The sequence below is a fragment of the Aquila chrysaetos genome, chromosome 10, assembly GCF_900496995.4.
Source record: "Aquila chrysaetos chrysaetos chromosome 10, bAquChr1.4, whole genome shotgun sequence".
NCBI classification, from domain to species: Eukaryota; Metazoa; Chordata; class Aves; order Accipitriformes; family Accipitridae; genus Aquila; species Aquila chrysaetos.
The window spans coordinates 42,063,920-42,084,485 of record NC_044013.1 but is presented as its reverse complement, the minus strand read 5'-3'; the positions used below and the strand labels follow the sequence as shown (position 1 = coordinate 42,084,485).

Genomic DNA, 20,566 nt, shown 5'->3' with positions numbered 1-20,566 from the left:
ATCTTCTTCTAGTCGGTCTGTGATTTTGTTACCTGTATGTTCCCAATGTGCTTGAACATATGTACTCTATTTCTGTTGTTTCTCCTTCTTTTCCGCTTGTGGTGCCTGAGGTTTGGGGTGGTGGAGGTGGTGTGTGCCGCCTTGCTGGCCAGTCCCACCCAGCTGCTGGAGGAGAAAGCTCGGGTCACCCTGGGTAGGCAAAAAGACCCCGGGCAGTCTCACTCTTCTGCTCACCATGGGCAGAGTTGCCTCAACCCTTCTCCTCGCAGCCGGGCAAGGAGCGAACGGAGCCGGGGTCCACCCCAGTGACCTGAAGGGAAAATTCAGCCCTCGGGTGCGGCGCGAGTCATTCCCACTGGGGCTGCCTCTCTGGAAAAAGATCGTTTCAAGCCGCAAGAATTAAGGGAAGAAGCCCTCAGTGAGCAGATCTGCTTCTGCGCGGAGCAAGTGCCACGAGTGCCTGTTGGCAAATTCCCGTCCCGCTGCGGTGGGGTGGGTCGGGTCACCCCAACCGGCTCTGCTCCGGCCGGTCTCGCAATGTGCTCACATTAGATTTCAAATCAGGGTGACTTGCTCAGAATTGATGATTGATTCGTGTTGAAGGCCAGATGCTTCATTATCTGCTCTAGCTGGTTTTTTCATCTTCCAAGTTCCTGCTTGCTACAGTGGCACCGTGTTAAATAATTAAGTGCTAAACAAGGAAATGGCAACACACGAGAGCAAGGCTGTCTGGATGGCCATTATAAATCCCTGTTTTCAAAGGCTGCCTGTAAGAGTTGGCTTCAAGGGGCCTGATGGGCAGTGGCTCAGCGGGGAGCCCGAATCTCTCCTTCCCAAGCCCCCACAGCTGCTCGCTCACGGTGGGACCCCATCCCCGCAGCGAGAGGGGCATAATTAACCCATCAAACGATGAGGCGCACAAAGTAACGTACCGCCGGAGGCAGCGTCTGCAGTAGCCGAGCGTTTTGCTGAGATCCCAGGAGGCCGGTGTCTGCCCTACCCCGTTCCTGAAACTGAAACAGAGCGATTGGGGCTGCTCTGGAAGGATTTTTATACCTGTTTCCAGAAGCCCTTGTTCAAGGTCACCTTCTCCAGATGCTGTTCATGGGCAGAGGAGGGAATCAGAGGAACGAACGCACGAGACAACCTAAAGGAAAGAGTGGGGAGCGACTCCCTCCAAAGCTATTAAGGAAGTTGGTCTTTTTCATTAATCACAGCCTCCCCAAGGAGCCTGCAGCAGCCGGGGTCTAAAGGTGCGTAGGCAGCCGCTTCTGTGCTGATTTGGTTGATTGGAACAAAATTAAAGTGTTCTTCTGAAAGGATTTTTTGACTCTGAGAGCGCGGGCAGGCTGAGCCTTTTGCCAGGACTGCTTCTGGGCTGTCTCGGGCTCGGTCTGCTGATGGGACGCGCGCAGTCTCGCGGGAGATGGGGAACATTAATTAGCCACTCTGCATAAAGAGCGGGCTGGAGCGGTTTCAGTTCCAGTGATCTCTCTCTCCCTGGCAGCCCCGTGGATGCCGGTGAACAGGCACCGTGTCCCCCCAGCAGGCAACGCACACATCTGCAGCTGAGTGGGAGCAGTTCGGTGGCCGAGAAGCTTGCCGTGTGCCCAGAAGAAGCCTCACCTCTGTCACCTCGTCCTGGCGTGCAAACCAGGACCCCCGTCACCCAAGGGCGTGTGGGTGTCACTGCATTGCCCCACGGCTTTTTGCCTTCCATTCAGGTCTGTACCTGAAAACTCGAAAAAAAAAGAGAGAAAAGAAGAAAGCAACCGAGGAGCAACATTAATAGCAGGTTGTCTCTGTCTGCCCTCCCATCTGAAGCAGCTCTGTGCGTCTGGGATGTCGCGGCTGCCGTTGCGGTGATCCCGGCGGTGACACCCGGCTCTGGAGGGGACCGCTGCGCCGCTTGATCTGAGCTGCGGCCCCACAGCACTCGTTTCTTCTGGCAGTGGGCATCTTAGACTTGCTGGTGTTTCATATTAAAGTTGGGCTCTTTTTAACTTGCAAACTGCTCCAGAGACAGGAGCGCTTGGCCCGTAAAGCTTACACCCCCAGCCTGCCGAAATGATGTCTGATGTGAACACCAGATTTCGGAAGGTCTCTAACAGGCTGCTTATATCACTGCACAAGGCAGAGCGGGGCTCTGCATTACTGCACACGTTCAATCTAGGTAGGCTGAACTCATGCATAAAAGAAGCTTGTGCCCTTCAAAGAAAGTCATTCCTTTTTTCCATCAGACTCTGTTTAATAGAGTAGCAGCTGCCTCTGAGGCACGATTCGGGAAGGGGAGCCCTTCGTTAGCACAGGCTTCCCAGGAGGCTGGCACGACTTACCGGAACCCCCCCGGGCTCCCGCAGCAGCACCCGCTGTAGCCGTCGCTGATGAACGCAGCTGCGGCCGGCTTTCGCTTAGCTCTTTAATTCCCGTGAAGTAGGAGATAGGTCAACTTTGTTGGACCAAGGGAGAAACTTCTACAGCAGATGTGTTTCTTCTCCGTAGCTGCTTCCTAGGACGTGACCACCCGCTGTGTCTGTAGGAGATGATTTTTGGTTTGCATTCCCTCGTGCCACAGGTGCTTATGTCAAGGTCACAGCACATTTCATTTGAGAAAGACCCTGAACGTTTTTATTGCAGCATGGGGCTATGCTTTGGGAGAAGGACCGTGCCTTTCCTTGGAAAGGACCTGGCATTCCTTGCTCTGAGCAACATTGGGAGACAATAATTTTCTTGCATTTACTGGAGCATTTAAATTTTGCGAAGGTCCCCAGGCCCCAGTGAGCTCAGTGTTCCCACATATTAACCATGAGCTTTGTCCATCTCAGATCACCAAATAAAAAAATGAAAAGACATTTCCATTGCTGGATTCAATGGTTGTGGACACTTCCCTGCCCGGAGCAGAAAAGCCATTTCTCCATCTGGAGGTGCTGGTGGGACAGAGGGGAGTCGGGAGTCTGGCTGGAGTCTCCTGCCTTTCCAGTGACCTTAATGCGGGTGCCGTGGCAAGCTGCTCTGTCTCCAGGGCCGCAGATCCCCTGTGCAGAATGGAAGGTAGGGCAGTTTGCCCAGTCTCCCCTTTTGTAGAATGCATGCAAAGCTTGGACTTTACCGTGGGCCCACCAGGATGGGCTTTAGCACCAGGAATGCCGTGATGCCCTCAGGTCCACTGTGAGTAGAAAGGTCAGTGTTACCTGTTGGCGGCTGTTTTCATCCTGGAAGCAGAGCCTTTGCTTTCCCCCGGGAGACCGTCTCCGCACCGAGCGGTTGCTCGCACGCTGCGGCGGTAACGGACTCCGCGGCTGCATTGGGTGTTGCCTCCACCAAGAGCACGACAGCCGGTTGAACGTGACCGTTGGGTGGTCAGCGTGGTGCTTCCAGCAGCCACGGCTCTGACCTTCCATGCCAGCACTGCCCGGAGAGCATCCAGCGCAGGGCAGGATCTGGCCGGCTGCGAGACGGGGCTCTGCAAGGCTCCAGCACGTGGGCTGGGAGTTCACCCAGCCTGCACGGTGGGTGCGTCGGACCTGCTGCCGTTGATGTCAGAGACAGGAGCTGGATGGAAGCGGTGGTGTGAAAGCGGTGTTGGTTGTTGGTTGGAGTTCTGCTTCCATGGCCAGGAGGGTCTCGCTTCGGAAGAGGTAATCCAGGCAAAACTTGGATTTTTGGTTTAGCAACAAAGGATAATTAGAGAGATTGATCATTCCCAAGACTACTGAAGCAAATAAACTGTTCGGTGCCCAATGCAGGATGAGAATGGCATCTAATGGAAATGGTGGGTAGGTCAGCATGGCCATAATTTGGCTTGATGAAGCATCCACATGGGCATGGTGTTAATGCGCTATTGATATTCAGCCAGGCAATTTCCCCTGCGTGGATCGGGCTTTGACTCGTTAGAGCAGAGCTGGGCACTGCAGCAGTAAATGAAGAGGAAAATTGAAGTAATGCTGTATTATAAATTTATGATTTCATCTGCCTGACCTAGAGAGCGTTGAGCACTGGCGATGCAGGCGAGAGCCCCCCAGGCAGCTCCGGGTTTGCCCAAGGAGAGCGGGGCTGCTGCGGTGCCGCACGCTGCCCCGGGTTTGGAGGCGAATGCACCGGGGCAGGAGCATCCCCGGCCCCGCAGAGCATCCCAGGGCAGGCCAGCGGAAGAGATGGCATCCTGCGCTGCGCTGCCAGCTCCAAAAACACCGCGGGCACGCGGGCAGCTGCCACCCACCACCGTGCCGGTTCGGCCGGGGCCGCGGGGACCTCGCCTGCAGCCCCCGCTCCCCAGGGCAGACCTCAGGCGCTGCCCGGCACGTCGGTCCCCCGTGGCCCCAACAGTTGCGAGCTGACGGATCTGCTCCGGAGTCGCTCGAATCAGAATGAAACTTAATTTTTTCCACTTGGCAAGGAGAGGGGCTGCGGTCGGACGCTGCAGAACGATTTTTCATGGTGGAGCTCGCAGTGGTGTTAATGGCGCTACTTACTTAGCAAACAATCCATTTATCAATATTGTTGTTCTAAAAAAAAAGGAAAAGAGGTTTGTAAAGCTTAACTCTGAAAGATCTGATTTAATGACAGAGGTGATTAATTTCTAAAGGAATCCAGCTGTTGAGCTGTGAAATAAACACGCAAGGGCTAAGCGGTATGTACACATCGCTGAAAGCCGCAACGTGCTGTCCGGGGATCGCAGGGCTGCTTTCCCCTGGCACTGCTTAATCCCATAATCAAAATTCATCCAAGCATTTTTATCTTCCAGTTGTAGATTATGATTAATAGTACGTTATATGTATATATAAATCTAATCAGAAGTGGAGGGACTTGCTGCGGCAGAAAAAGAGCTGTACGATGTATGAGTACATTAAAGAATAAATAAAAGCAGAGATAGGAGACCCCCAGAAGAACCATTCAGCTGCTAAACGTGTTCTCAGGGTCCAGCCCAGCTGCTGCCGTCATCACTGCCAAGATTTCCACTGACTTCAGATGGAGTGAGAGCAAACTTTTCGTGATGGTTTCTTGGTCTGGAGAGGTCTTTCCTGGAGGCTGGAGGAGTCTGGGCTGATGCTGACAGTCAGCGGGAACGTTACACAGCATTTGTTGCACTGGAATTGCAAAGGGTAGTTCTGTTTTTAGGAAAACCGAGCAAGGAAATGCTGAGCATCGGAAGCGAGGTTACGGTTTTAGGAAATCTCCTTAGTGTACAGGATGGCTCATGGCATCAGTCGTAGCAAAGAGCCGCGGTGGGACCAGGGAGGACAGCTGTTTTGCGTAAGGGCTGGAAAGTTAAAACACAGGGGGGTGTCACAGTGCGTGACCCCTCGGCTGCTGCCAGCCCACGCGCGTTTAGGGACTGGTGTGACCTCCAGCACGTACGCAAACCTTCTGCTGCCTGGAGAGTGAAACCCCTCTGCCCTGGCCCGGTTGTCAGCGCTAACCGCCGGCGATGCTGGCGAGGCGTGCCCCGTGTAACGCGGTGAAACCCTTGGCCGAGCACCCGCGGGGCTGACCGCCGAGCGGTGGTACCTCCGTCCATCAAACGCCCGCGGGTGGACCCCCCGCACCCTCTGCCCTCTTGCCGACACTACCTTGCGCTCCCGGCCGCTGTGTTAGAGCGGGCAGAGTTGCCACTTAATGTATTTACTTAAGCACCTTTTTTAACAAAATGATCTCGAGTGGTATTTTTCTCATAATAAAATTTCAAACGCTGCCTGAGGTTGGATGCGTTTCTGCGCCTATCTCAGAAATTGCTTTAGGAAGTGGCTCTTAGAGCTGGGTCTTACTTTCCTGAAAAATTAAAAGCTCTTTGACTCTCTGGCTCATTGCTGTTGCTGCCTCTAACTCTTTGATGTGTTAACTGTTGTCCTTCACACTCCCGGGATAAAGAATTACTACTACCTTAATCTCCAACTGTCAATAGCTCTGAAGCAAAGTACATTCATTGTAAGCTCTCCAAATGTCAGAGCAAACCTGTGTTATGTGTTTAGCCTTAGCATTTGGCATTTACTCTTCCAGCTAACAAGTATGCACAGTCCTTGGACTTCAGATACCAAAGTGCATGTTAATTACCTGAGTGACAGGTCTTATGCACAAAGCCAGGCAGGGAAGTGAGCAGGAAAGCCGGCCGGCTCTAGATGTTTCTATTCAAGATAATAATGAAACCTTTCTGCAGTTTTGCATGAGCGGAATAAATCTTGGTTTTTTTAATACCTTCTGTAAAATCAAGTTTCACCCATCCTCCATGTAATTTTGCATTCTATTTAAAAACAAAAAACCTTTATTAATCTTCAAACTTCTCTTTCTCTCTCTCTCTCTCTCTCTTTTTTTTTTTTTAACATTTCTGTGATCAAGGTTACCCGAATTTTGTTGCAACGTATGGCCGAGGATATCCTGGATTTGCCCCAAGTTACAGCTATCAGTTCCCAGGTACGTACATTTCATTTGCAGATTTACTTTCCCCCCCCCCCTCTTTCCTTCTTTTTTTTTTTTTTTTTTTTTTCCTTTTTTTTAAATCCATAGCTGCAAGCTGAGACAGGCAAGTCTGCAGGGAGCATCTCACACAACAACAAATCTTTTTACTATTTTAAAACAGATATTTATATCTACATATTTTAAATACATTTTTACTAACGTGTAAATTGGTACTGGTTATTTGAAAACAAACTTCTTAAATTAAAACATGAAGCAACAGAGATCATTTAAGAGCTATTACCCTCCCTTTGATGGGTTTTTCCTTTCATATATATTATAGAGATATACACCGACACGCACACTCACACAGAGACTCGCACACACGTTCCCATACTATCCTGCGGTAAGTGTTTATTCATTACAAGTGCAGTCTTGGAATGAGAAGTCCAACCTTCCTGTGTTCTTTATCGATAGCTCCGGTGTCCTTCACAGAAATAGTTTCTAGCCGTGCGTTGATGGTTCGGTTCGGCTTCGGTTTGGTTCCCCCCCTTTGCTTGGCGGGGCAGCCAACCGCTGCTGCGGCGGGACCGGGTCGGGGCGGCCGCACCGCGCCGTGCCGTGCCACGGGCTGGCTGCACCGCGCCGTGCCGTGCCGCGGGCTGGCTGCGGGACACAGCGGCGATCACGGAAAGCCCTTTCCCGTTCCAGCACGTCCCGCAGGTGGGGCTGAAACCACCCAGGACAGCGAGGTTCCTTTCCTTTCGCCCCGGGCTTTCCAGGGCAGCACTAACAAGCGAAGCGACACTGCTGTGTTTATGGCTTACTAACAGCTGAAGCCCACCCGGCCACCGCGGCGAGGAGACCCCGGTGTGCCGGGCGTTAAATTCATGAGTGCGCTTGTCGCGGGGGTCACGGACGAGCGGTCCCACCGCCCGCTGCCGCTCAGCGGCTCAGAAATGGAGGGGTGGGAGCCGAGCTCCGCTCAGGGTAATTGAGAAAGAGGGCGAACCCCCCCGGTAGCGAGCGACGGCGGGCGCGGAAGGGGCAGCAGCTCCGCGGGGAGGGGGACCAGACAGAAAGAAGGTCCTTCAGGGCGGGTGAGGGTGTGGAGGGATGCTCGGCTCTACCTGCGGCACACTGGGGCGAAGATGCAGCCTTGTGTTCGGCTCTAGGTCATTAGGATGAAACATTGCATTGGAAGCATACGTATTATTAGCATCCGTAAGACGAACAATGTCCTTGGGACGGTAGTTTCTGTGCAGCCGGTTTTTGCAGGACTAATAACACCAAGGGAGACGGTGCTGTTAGGCGTTCTTTTTCAATTTCAATTCACAAATGCTAGGGCTGTACTTACAGCTCATCTGCCTCTTTCCCACCCGCGCTACACCCTCCCAAACGGAGCCGGGTCCGAAACAGCGAGGGTGTCAGGGCTGACGGCGGAGCTGCTGGGGCAGCGTGCCGGGCAGGGAGGGTCGGCAGCGGTGGGGGACGGGGCTGCTGGTGGTGACAAGGCTGCTGGAGCCGGTGGGCAGAGGTCCAGGCTGGCAGGGTTGCAGCCGTTAGTTGAATAGAAGGAGGAGGCTTTAGAAGGCGTTTGCATGTTGTCTCACACTTTCCTCCCAGGTCCTCACGATTCCTTGTACCAGCTGATTCGTACGAAGACATCTAAATGAGAGACGCCTTTGATAAGTTAAATGATGAAAATCGGCAGAGCTTAGATGACTCTAATTATAAACATGTCTAAAATGAACATGTCTGCCAGCTCACAGCAGAGGTGCCGTTTGACACTAGCCCTCATTATATATATTTTTATTAAGGGCCTGGTTTTTCAAAATGGGCCTTCCAGTTATTTGCTAGTTATTTTCAGTCTCTTGCAGAGATTGAATACGCAGAAGAAAATCCAAGTGGATTGTCACCACCGAAAAGCAGGTGAACCTGACTGCGGGCACCGGTTGTGCCTTTGGGAGCAGGGCAGCGAAGGGGAGATGCTCAGAGTCCTCCATTGCCTTGCTTGGATTTCCCTGCCCTAAAGCTCTGCCCGTGTTGTTTGCTCCACTCCCGCTCAGACGATTTATTCCTTAAGAGCAATCAGCACCGTTAATAGAGTTGGTAGGCGGTTTTTCTCAGATGACTTGGACTCCGGTCTCTAGAAACACGACCCGTCAGAGCGGCGCGGGGCGCGGGAGCCCTCCCTGCCGGCAGGCACGGTGCGAGGGGTTTGATGCCCGTGGGCAGGACGGGGTGTCCCTGTTCCTGGAGTCGGGCATTTGGAAGGAGGAGTGTTGGGGGCAGAGCACCCTGTACCACGGGAGCACAGCTCAGGGTACGAGAGAGCCTTTTGGAAGCGGGTCAGGATTCGAGGACGGGGATGTGCCAGCGTCCGCTGCTCGCTCCTGCCACGGGAACAGCGGTGGAAGTAAGTGCCCCTCGCAGGGTTGCGTCCTGCCGTGTCTCGGCTGCCTACGCGGCTCTCCCTGCTCTCCTTTCGCCCATCTCTGCTGGAGGGAGCCGTGTCCGGCGGCGCAGGGCTCGCTCCTCCTCCAGACACCCCTGGGAAGGAATCGAGTAGGCAGCCTGACCGACCTGCCGCGGGGAAAGACCTTTAGTGCCAGGGGACGAATGGTTCCAGCACGCAGTCCTCCTCCTCGAAAGAGCCCAAGCCCCCCAGCCCTTCCCTTCCCGTGTTTTGACGCTTGCAGAAGTGCCCGTGGGGCCCGTGGCACAACGGTGGCTTGGAGCGTGAGATAGGAGCACGTGCGAACCTGATGGAGAGAAATCTGAAATCTGCTTTTTTAATAAGTTGTCAATGCCCAAATGCTCAGGGTCACGATTTGAAAAGAAAAATACTTGGCCGTTGCTGCAGGAGCATCCCAGGCAGCGTGCCTGAGAGCTTCGTCTGCCTCCCGGCTCTGCGATACCTGAACAGCGGTGGTGTTGCAACCGCACCGATGTGTATGTATAAGTGTACACAGAAATACAATACGTACAAAGATACAGCTGTATTCCTATGGCTCGTTATAGAGGGGACCTGGCAGTGCTTTTTACTACAGTACAGTTGTGTCGTGAAACCTGTTCTCCTGCACTGGTGCCTGCGCTGCAGTAAACCAGCCTGGCAGGGCGTCCCGGCGGGTGTCATTGCAGAGCCGTGCTGTTAGCAGTCACCATCCCGCAGGGCTCTGCGCTGCGGTGCCTCGTCACCTGCCAGCGGGCGTTATTCCGGTTCCTCCTCCGGTTATGCTATTTACTTCTTTAATAAAAAAAAAAAAAAAAAAAAAATTGAATGCCCGTCTGAATTGAACTGTCCTGTTGGTATTTACTGTTGTCCAAGTGAAACGAGGCTACAAATGTCACGATTCACCTGTTTGCATTTCCATTTCTGTACTGGGGCGCGCCGGCTGCCGGAGCTGCTGGCAGGGTCCCCTGGACGGGCCCTCTCCCGCATCCTCCGCTGTTCCCTATCGGCACGGGGACGGCCCCTTGCTCCACAGGCGAGACACATGCAATCACTTTGGCAACTGCTCTATCTTCTCCCATCACGTTATTTTTTTCCTCTAGGCCTTTATAATTCAGTACGTAGCCTTTTTTTTTTTTTTTTTATTGCAATCACTCCCTTTCTGTGTCTTCTTTTTTTTTTTTTTTTTTTTTTTAATTTCTGGGACTTATCTTTTCAGTTTAATCTATTAATTTCTGTTCTTATTTCACTTTGCAGACTATTTGCCGATTTCACAAGACATAATTTTTATCAACTAGTTCTTAAAGATGCATAACAAATTAATCGGGGTTTACTACAGTGCTAATGAGAGAGAGAGAGAGAGACAGAAAAAGCCTGGGTGGTCCATGTTTAATATCAATGTCCACTGAAAAATTGCTGCTCTTACTGGCTGGTTTGATTGACTGGACTTTTTATTTTATTTTTATTTTTTTAAAGGCTCCATATCCTCACTGCTTTGAGTTTGCTTTTTATTTTTTTATTTTTTTTATTTTTTTTTTCCTCTGCTTTGTTATGAGTTTTTAATGCCCACTTGGAATGTAACTCACAAGGATTGGGGTTAGGGGCGTTATGAAGGCATGACTTCTCACAAACTTTTTAGAAATAATTTTATCAAGGAAGCAAAAATGATGATTGGGTCTCACAAGCAGCCCCAAAGAGAGATATTGGCGCTTTTTAACATAGAGTCGTTCATCAGTAGCACAAATCATAATTAGGGTGGAGCGAGACTAGCATCTCTTGTCGCTAGGATCATTAGCAACGCGGGGTTTATTATTTAATTATTCCAAACGAGTGCCCTGCGTCCGCACGTGTGACCCTGTGGCGCTGGCGGCTGCGGGCGTAGCAGACCCACGCGTGTTTTCTCCCGTTCCGTTCGCGTTGGGTTGGTGGCTCTTCCTAGGGCTGCCCTGGTCACGCGAGGGCCGTGGCCAGCAGCCGCCTAACGAAGGGCTGAGGCAGCTCTGCACCCCCCGCAGCAGTCCCTGCCCCAGCTCCCAGCCGCTCGCCGCCCCCTCGTCTCGCAGCCGGCGATGCTCTCGCGTACTCCGCGCAGCCGCTTCTGCTTCCAGACTTTGCTTGCAAATCATGGGCAAATTACTTAAATTTTGGCAAGAGGTTCGAGCTTTCCCCTGCTAGCTTATCGCGCCTCTTAATCTCCACCCAAATCGCAGAAGAGCTGCGAGCCTATGTGATAATGCCTCCATCCATTGGCTTTATTTTTAACAAGACCAGATTCTGGACTTCTGGGTAGAAAACGCACATCGTATTTAAATTCTGTTTTTCTTGAAGTGTTTCTGCCCATTTTATAAGTTTGTGAGAAGTAAATTGCATGCTTACAGTAGAACTGTAATGCATTTTAATGTTTGTTAATCCACTTGTTTAAAATGTCAGTGTCAAAGGCTCTACAATACACGGCTATGCTGTTCATTTCATTAAAGATGCTTGATGTAATAATTGGTTAGTTTTCTTTTTACTTTTCTGCAGGCAATAGCTTTTTTTAATCTGTATGGCTTCTTATTATTTTGTTTGGGTTTTTTTGCTATGAATTGCTTTGCTTTTGTGAACTTGTCTTAGTGTGCATGATTTGCAAACATTTCAGCTATTGTGAATTTTCTCATTTTTTGTAAATAGTCCATCTGTGCTTTTCTTTTTTTCTTTTTTATGACTTTTTTCCTGTAAGTAACTGAGGTAGAAAATAATAATAAATTGTTTACAACGGATATGCTGTGTTGCTGCTCTCTTAGCTTGCAGTTTTAATATTTCGGTTTGGACGCACCAAATAACCAGTACCAATGACAATTTAATAAAAGAATAAAACAACCATCACTCAAAGTGTGTGACCCAGTGTTTGAAGAATCTGGAGATGAACGGTTACATACGAGGTGTGTTTACAGCAAAAATTAAAACCAGAAAAGACAACAATGCACTTGTAATTGGGGAGAGAGGAGTGACTCCGTGTTAAAATTGCAGTATTCCCAGCAGTCTGATCTTCCACCACTGTGGTCAGTGCAGTCCGTGCCAGCGACCGAGGTGGGTTTAAGCATCAAACCCATAAGCGTATTAGAAAGCCTGGTTGCGAACTCTCCAGCACTAACGTGCAGGAATCTGTTTCTGCTGTTTGGAAATGGAAAGGCAAATCAGGTAACTCTTGTCGCTGTGAGGAGGTCCCTGGCTGGGATGGCAGCCGGTGTTCTTGGTGCAGACCCCGCGGTGGGACGGGTACCGCTGGCCGTGCCTGCAGGGCGGGGAGGTTGCCATCACTGTTTTTATCTCAGTTATACTTTATTCCATCTTTACCTGGATGTTTGGGGATTGTCAAAGTTACTTAGAAACCCTCAGCTCAGATATTTAATTTATTTTTTTTTAATTAAGGGCTTGTTTGCTTGTATGTTTGTTAAAGCTTATTAAAACCTTTGTATATGGGGAGAGGTGGGAAAAACAAATATTTTCACAAACTTTTCAGAGCTCGGGGAAATACACTTGCTTATTAATAATGGTACTCCACAGTCCGCCAAGCCCAGCCTTGGGTCACGCTCCTGCAGTGCCTGGTGCTGTGAAAATGCAACGCAAGATCAGTTCAAAGTCTAAACTGATGTTTTTCATTATTATGAGAGCATTGAAACCAACTGTCTGTTAATCTATAGAGCTTAATTTAGTTTCTTTCCTGATACCAGTCACAAACTGTTCACTTGTCAGCCATCGGTGCTGGGCAGGAAAGTATTCTTGTGTAAAAGTTATTTGTGATGCTTGCCTAGTAGGTCTAACAGTTATTTTCTGGGTGAGGAAGAGGAGCTGGTACCAAAGACAAGGGTAATTATTATAATAATGACATGCTTAAGGCTTCTTCTTCATAGTGTGAGAGAAGGAGGCGAGGTAAGGGAAGTTCCTGCATTTGTTATTTAGGACACCCAGAGATATTAGGAAGCTGCAAGTTACGTTGCTCTTGCAGGTCTCACTCCTGGTTAATAACTTCTTCAGGGGAGCTCAGTGGGAACAGGAGGAAAAGAATGTGTTTGTAGCTTCAACGTACTGCAGAGCTGACCATTTTGTCTGTAGCAAGGTGTGGTGGTACAAAGCGATGGCCATACTCAGGAGGTGCAGCTTTTTACCGTGTTGAGTGCCTTCTGGCAAGGTCTGGGAGATGGTACGTTCAGCTCACCAGAAGGAGCGTAAGCCAGATCCCCACAGAGGACTTAGCTGTAATTCTGCCAACTGAGATCAGCCAAGGTCTGGCTCCCAACATGACGTGCATGGTGCTTCAACGACCCCGAGTCATATTCCCATGTACACGAGCCCCCAGCTATCTACTCTGGTGATGTAAAGCGATTTTAAAGTGGAGATGCTGCCTACACATGGCTTCTTTACCAGCAGGGAGTAATAAAGTTAGTATTAATAAGAGTCAATTCTGTAAAACACTCTTTAAAGCACTGTTACACAAGTCTAAGACTTGTGTAACATTTAGTAATGGGAGCAAAGTTTGTCTGGTCATGATACTTTAATGATCAAACTTAACATTAAGAAAGAAGGAGAAATTGCTGGCAGCTGCAAAATAGGGTGAAGAAATACAAAACATATTTTAAATTGTCTATTCAGTTAGTTAAGCCTTGTAACAGTAAGAGATGCGGAACGAAGCTGGAAATGTTTTTCACTCCTTTGTCTAACCCTTTCTTAACTGCTTAAAATCTGCTCTAATCATCCCTGCGCTGCATGCTTTTTTTCACCTAAAACACATTACTGCATCTGCATGGCATAAAATGGTTTACAAAGTGCATTTGAAATCTGCTAGAACCACCTTAATTACCACTCTTCAAACATCTCCGTTTCAGCCTCCATCACTGAAAACAAAGACTATAGACTGGACCTGTCTTAAAATTAAGATTTTGGGTTTCTTTTGCTGGCAGAGGGCAGGCTGAAGAGGGACCCTTCACATTGCAGGTGCATCCCTGGAGTGAGGAGCAGCTGGAACTGCAGACAGCAAACTGAGAAATTAATATAGCAAAGCCCATAAATTTCCAGCCAGAAGGTACTCCTTCAAGTTCTGCTTAGATGACAGTAGCTTTTGTTTTGATGCAGGAAAAAATGGTATCTAGAGCTGTCGCCTGAGTCCAAGCAGAGCTTAAGCACCTTTGCCTCTTGGGCACATTTTTTCTGAGAAGAGTTGCATTTTTTTAATGTTGCAAAGAATGGCATAAAATTCCTTTTTCACCTCCCGTTTCCCGCACCCCTTAAAATAATCTCCTGGATATTAAATTTCAGGTGAGCTTTTCAAGAGATAAGCTGTTGATCTGAGCAGCTTCCACCAATTTCAATGGCAGCAGAGCGTAGCCGTTAAAAATGCTGCCTGTCCCCCTTTTCCTGCCCCGTCACCTCTGTGCAGGTGAGGCTGCTCTTAAGGTTTCCCCAAACAGCATGTCTGGCTAAGGACCAAAACTGCCCACATCCTTCATTAGGTTTTTCCCTACTGATACCTTGAATAACTGCTTGAGCAGTAAGAACATCTTGAACATTGAATTTAAATGCCGATTGTCCTATTCTCAACTGCTCACTGATCCATGCGTGGAGTTTGAGATGGGCTTTAAAACTTCAGGGTCATTGCCCTGAAAATGAGCGATCATAAAGGGACAGGGAGGAAAGAAAAGGAAAAAAAACCCCAAAGCTACCGGTCTCTCAGGAGCTCTTTGCGTTTCGGGGCGATACTGCAGCAACAGAGCTCCTGAGCGATCGGTTCTGCTGCGAGCAGGCCACAGCTGCAGCAGCTGGGAAGTGTAATGAGAATAATTATTCACAAGAGTAAAGAGGCATAACGCAAACACACATGTATGGAAGAAAACATGGATAACCCTATAGAAAGAAGAACGTGGTCTGGTAATGCCAGTTCTGCTGTCAGGAATTGTACGTGTCTGAGTTAGCCGGAGCACAACAGCTAGCCCGCTTATGCCTCTGTAGATACAATTTTTCAACTATAAAGCTGTTAAAAATTGGGAGCTGGGGGCTGCAAAGAACTTGAAGAGATTAGTCTCCTTAAAGCACAAAAACATTAAAATGCGACTGTTTTTCAATCACAGTTGGTAGTAGGATTTCAAGCTGATAATCAAGTAGCTTCCAAGTCCTCCTTTGCCCAGAAGCGGTAATATGTAGTCGCTGCAGTGATGCCCTGAAGGTTTCTGGGCTCAGCATCACAATCCTCTCCTCTGACTTGTTTTATAACGTGGATTATGAAATACCCAGTGGCAGTTCCTCCAGCGAGGCAGCGGGAACTTCTCCGTCTCTGCCAGCGATGGCTGTTGCGCTTGGTGAGCTGCGGTGTCTCTCTGAGACGGGCATTCACTCACGACTTCAACACACGTAGGTTGTGAAGAATTTCCTACCCTCTGATAACCTTGTCCTCTGATTAATTATCTTCCCTTTTACATAGTTGCCTCTTGTCTGCGTTGAATTTTTCCAGCTTCAGCCTCCAGACATGAGTTCTTTTTATGCCTTTGTTCATCATCAAGGATCTGTCTTTTAATAATACTTATCCAGATAGTTTAGATCATTCATAAAAATTTAAGCAAGTGGTTTAACCAAATAGCTCATTTCCTATACCATCGAAGCAACTGAAATGAGGCTTGAAGCAAATCAGTGCCACTTTGCTGAACTTTAAATATATGCCTTAATGTGGTTCCATCTAACCTGCCCTTGTTCATTCAGCAGCAGGTGACTGAAATTCAGAGTTTCTGTGCTGCGTGACAGCTTGGGTGCAGTGAATTCACAGGTATTCCCCTGCAGTGATAGTTTCATTTATACTTACCTTGTTTATTAAAAATCGATAGTAAATGTTTGGCTTTGGGCTTTAAAATGAGAAATGCTATCATCGGAGTGATCAACTTAGTATTAAACAGAATTACTTGCTTTTAGGAAGTGAGTTGGTCAAGATTCTCTTTCATCCACATCAGCTGCATTCACTTGAAGCTCGTAATTCTCTTGTGTTTCACCAGTTACTAAATTAGGGAGAATCCAAATTACATATTGAGTTCGAGTGTTGGATGGTGGGAGGTAGTAGTTTTCACAGGACACGTTTGAGAGGTATAGCGGATGCCTTCAAGCTGCCATAGGATAGGAATGGTTTTGAAGTAGAGTAAATAAACTAAATCAGCTACCAGCTTTTGCTTTTTGGTTTGGGTTTTTTTGAATAAATAGTTTTCTTAGAATAAACTATTTGCCTTTGAGAAGTTTCCCAGTTTTCTGTACAGTGAAGTAACTGCAAAAGGGTTATTACACTTGAAATGACACAGAATGATAATTTGGAGACAAACAAGGCTTTGTCTCACTGATGCATAAAGTAATTACTGGGCAAAAGTGCATCATTCTCATTTTAAAAACTGTGGCCTGAGAGTGGTAAACAGCTGAAAAATGGGTCGTTTACTGTACATAAAGTGGAAGTGCCAAATTTTAAATTAACTATATTTGGGTTTTATTGTTTTGTTGAAGCTCCAAAGCAGAAATATTTGTTCATAATAACATCCATCTGCAAACATGCATCCGGTGTGAAGCGCATTACGGGTGTCTGACGTTGAGAATTCTACAAAATCTTGCCACGCACCATACATTTTAAACAGCAGATGACTGTGCCTTGAATAACACAGTGGGCTGCTTAATGAGGTTTCCATTATGCATGATGTGCTGTATCTGAAGTTCGCTAATTTTCTGACCTGGTGAAATAGATTTTAATAAGCTTGATGTAACACAGCATATAAAGACAAAGGGAAACACTTAATAGGGCTGTCACAATAAAGGACTCTGAGCGGGCTTGGAGATGCTAAAAGTGTTAATAGAATTGATCAAAAGCTCAGGAAAGAAATTCTCCATTTCCATGGAGGTCTGCCCTGCACCTTGCTTGGTCCCTTCTGTTTGCTGTTGCATGGACGGTGCCATCCCGCTTCTTTAAAGACAAACCAGGGTCACTGGTGGGAAACACGAGACATTTCAAGCAGGGCTTGTAGCTGCCTCCGCGTTCGCCTCCTACAGACTTTGGGAGAGCTTCGGTAGAGTCTTCAATCAAATCCCAAAGAGTTAATTGCTACTCAACCGTGATACGAGTTGTGAATGCTTTGGTAGAATCCTGATCTTTCATCAATTTTAGATAAAATTTGATTTATCTGGATATATATTCTTCTCTAATTATTGAGCATTTAGTTGTTAATTTAAAACTTGGAATGGTAGCAGGTTTTTTTCTTTCTCATTCTTGTTTCCTTATAGAAAGGGAGGGGGAGTCTGAGACAGAGAGGCCTGAAAGATGAAGGTTTTAAACATAAAGGGATTGTTTTGGGATGGAGCTTTCCCTTGTGCGTGCTCACCATTAAAGACTACATTTTTGTCCAGTAAATTGGACCCACGCCTGCCTGCCTTCAAAAAAAAAAAGCTACCAGGCTCTTCTGCTTCATGGTTTTGAGTCTCTGATACTTTTGAAATGAAGCCTAAAGATCCTACAAAGAGGATAACACTGCCTAATGGAAAGAATAATGCAAGCGAGAACCCATTTGAAATGACAGCTGTGAGCCTCGCGAAGCTTTTCTGTGCTGATCAAAGCTGCTGGTAACGTTGTTTGAAAAGAGGATATCAGTTTCCCCCTCTCCTTTTCCCACTCAACCTGCAGATGATTTTATATTCCAGACTTCGCGCTTTTTTCCTGGGAGATCAAGTGAACCTCCTAAATGACCGGTGTTCAGATCAGCGCGCTGGGGAGCACCGTCGGCGTAAGAGGCAAAGTGGTTTGGGGGGGATATAGCATCAGAGCTCGATTCCCCCTTGTGCGTAGGGCCCTCCGAAAACGCCCCGTGCAGGGATGCAGTGACTTTGCGAGACTGAGCCGCAGTGTTCGGCTCTTCTGCCAACGTGTGCAAATACTCCAAACAATCCGTAAACAGAGAGGAAGGATTTTGCTTGCTAGGCACAGTTTTATGGTGGCTTTTATTGTATTCTCCATGCGTGTCCCATAATTTTGGATATTTTCCCAAGTTTGGTGCTGAAATCAGGTGATGATTTGAGCATCTCAGCTTCCGTTTTTATTCTTTTTTTAAATCCCTGTGCTTATTGCTAAAGTCTAAACATGACCTCGTGTGCCCTAAGGGCTTTAGCCATTAGAAGCAGAGAAAGTTCTTTGCATGATATTTTTTGATGTAAGAACTAATCTCATGATCTTTGTGACGTCTTTTTGGTTTGATTCCCATCGTCTGGCTGGCTGTAGAGGACAGGGTCTTGTGTCCTTGGGGGATGCAAGATATTTGGGGTGTTCAGGGGCTGGACAGAGCAGAGCAGGTCTGAAGGAGTCCATGAAAAGCCAGGGCTGCACACGAGGGAGTCCTGGCAGCACGCGTGGAGGAAGGGGGTGTAAACGGTTCTTGTGTTTTTCACTCACTCCTGGTTGCCTTGTAGCCAGCTTCAGGCTGGGGTGAAGGAGAGCTCAGCGCTTTGAGAAGGGAGTGATCCCACCGGGGTGGGAGAAGGAGCACGGCAGAGACCTGTGGAGGGAGCGTGCCCTTCGCTGGGAGCCCTTGAGCCCCTCGAGTCCCCCGTAAGGACTGGCCCTGCTCAGGCAGCGTAGCTCTCGCCAGATTTGTTCAGAAAGCCCCTGGAAGATCCGCTAAATCCTGGGCTCTCGGCGTTCTCTGCTCGGTAATGCCAAGCGCGAGACGGCGGGGCTGTGCTGCCTGCCCAAATCCAGCCCTGCTGCCCCTGGGCGTGCACCAGCCCTTGATCCCCCCCCCCTTCTCCCAAACTTATTTGTGCCTTGGAGAAGGCAGTTGCTTGCAGCGAGCCATTGACTAAATCTGTGACCTTAGGGCAAAGCATTTAAAACCAGATGTGTCCATCTTCCCTCGCACGAGCCTGCTTCAGTATTTAAAGTGAAACTATTGATGCAGGAAGCAGAAAAATTTATCTGTGAAAAATTGAACTCCAAATACTGGCTTTAGCTCGTTCAGAGCAATAAGAGAGCATGAAATTGATGTGAATCCTCAGGGCTTTCCTGGACAGTGTGCGAGCCCATTGCAAAACATTTATTGTAAAATATCTTCTAATTGCAATGCCTAAAGTGGGCACTTTTGTGCTTTTGAACAGCTTTGGTATCTTGTTTTCTCTAGGCAATTATAAGCAGCGGATACACAAAAGACAGGGATCGTTTCAGCAGGAATCGGAGTGCCTTAAACAAACACGATGAATGAATTGATCTCTCCCTCCACCCCTTTTGATTTTCCAGTTGACTTCAGCGAGCAGAGGGCTCGGAGGGAGCCGGGCAGTCGCCGGCTGCGCTCCCTGCCTGGCCAGCGGTGGGATCGTCGCTGGGGGTGGGATCCAGAGCGCGCTGCGGTCGACGTTCCCGCTGATTTCAAGGCGCTCTGGTCTGGGCGCCCATCCCTGGCACCCAGTTACCTCCAAGCCGCCTGTTAAAAAGGAACCGGGTGCATGCAAGCCCCTCGGCAGCTGGCTACAGGGTTCAGAGAGCCTGCTGATACCCCACAGCCCTCCGTGGCCCCGGGGGTCCCCCCACGCCCAGCAGTCCTGCATCCCCAAAGCCACTGCTCTGTCTCCCGGAGAAGCCTGCGCTTCCCAGGCGTTGCTAAGGGAAAACGGTGGAGCTGGCACGTCACACGCTGGGCTCTGTCGGCTAACGCTTCTCCTTGCCCCCTGCTCCGGCCCTCGGCGGTATCCCCGGTGCCCCGTGCCGGGGTCCCCATCAGTCGGAGCGGGACGGATCGCATCCACCTCTGCTGCTGCCTGGGGAACAGCACCCGGGAAGGTGCCGCTGGGGCTGGGCGGCTGCATTTCACCTTGTTTTAAACCCTGATGCCAGGGGAGGAGAACGTGTGCAGGCACACAGCCTCGCCAAAGCACCAGCGTGGTCTGGAGGACCAGCAAGAGGCTCCGTAGACAAGCAGGTTCCTTCTGGGGGCCTGGAAACCAGCGAAAGTGCCTGCTAACGCTTTCCTCTTTACTAAAGAGCTGCAGATACCTCAGCTCTCAGATTTTAATAAAACGGCCTGACAGCGCAGGCAGAAGGGTGGTAGAGGCAGAAGTTTCTTGCAGTACACAAAATAGGTTCGGTATTAATTGTACTGTTACTGTAGTGCTATTCGTTGAAGTCTTCACTGGTGTGGAAGTTTAGAAACAACGGGAGGGAATAATACAGTGTGACCAAAGTGCTTAAATAATGCTATAGGGTTGGTACAAGGGAAATTACAGAGATTAGTGGTGGATCTTGAGACCAGAACCTGCGAGAGCCCAGCTGCACCCTTGGCTATCTGCAAATGTCTTTCTCGAGTCATTTTGCTTCTTTGTGCCTCGCTTTATCCCATCTGTGACGTGGGGACAGCGTCAGCTGCCGATCACTGCTGAGAGGTGTAGGAGCAAACAACCACATAATTACAAAAGTAAGTTAGCCCAGTTGTGAGACGTCGCACGGCGTTAATGCGGTCAACAGTGTGGTGATGGGGAAATTTATTTTCAGCTGAACGAGCTGATTAATGCAGTGCCTGGCAAATGTAATTTCAGTGTGGGGGATTGATTACTTTCAGTACGTTGGATTGCTTTAGAGATCCTCCAGTGATGGAGCCAGCCTGTGAATCTGTATTGGTAAGCGGATTTTTGCCAATCTTGATAATCAGTCCCCGTTTCCGCCTCCCACTTCTGCAGCCGTAAGGGCCG

General features: G+C 48.9%; 1 protein-coding gene across 34 annotated transcripts in view; it reads left to right on the top strand.

Moving 5' to 3' along the window:
• The window catches only part of MSI2 (musashi RNA binding protein 2), a 260,659-nt gene that overhangs the window by 209,176 nt on the left and 30,917 nt on the right, over positions 1-20,566 (top strand). For 30 of the 34 annotated variants that reach the window (XR_003925470.2, XR_003925469.2, XR_003925468.2 and 27 more), the window contains one exon: positions 6,334-6,408. Coding sequence is in view for 30 of the 34 variants with exons in the window: in XM_030028680.2 (XP_029884540.1) it covers positions 6,334-6,408 (75 nt within the window). In the remaining 4 variants the exon portion in view is untranslated. Of the gene's footprint in view, positions 1-6,333; positions 6,409-6,733; positions 6,797-8,260; positions 8,556-10,102; positions 11,711-20,566 lie in introns of those variants that run through there. The other 4 variants (XM_030028705.1, XM_030028702.1, XM_041126455.1 and 1 more) reach the window with 3 other exon arrangements.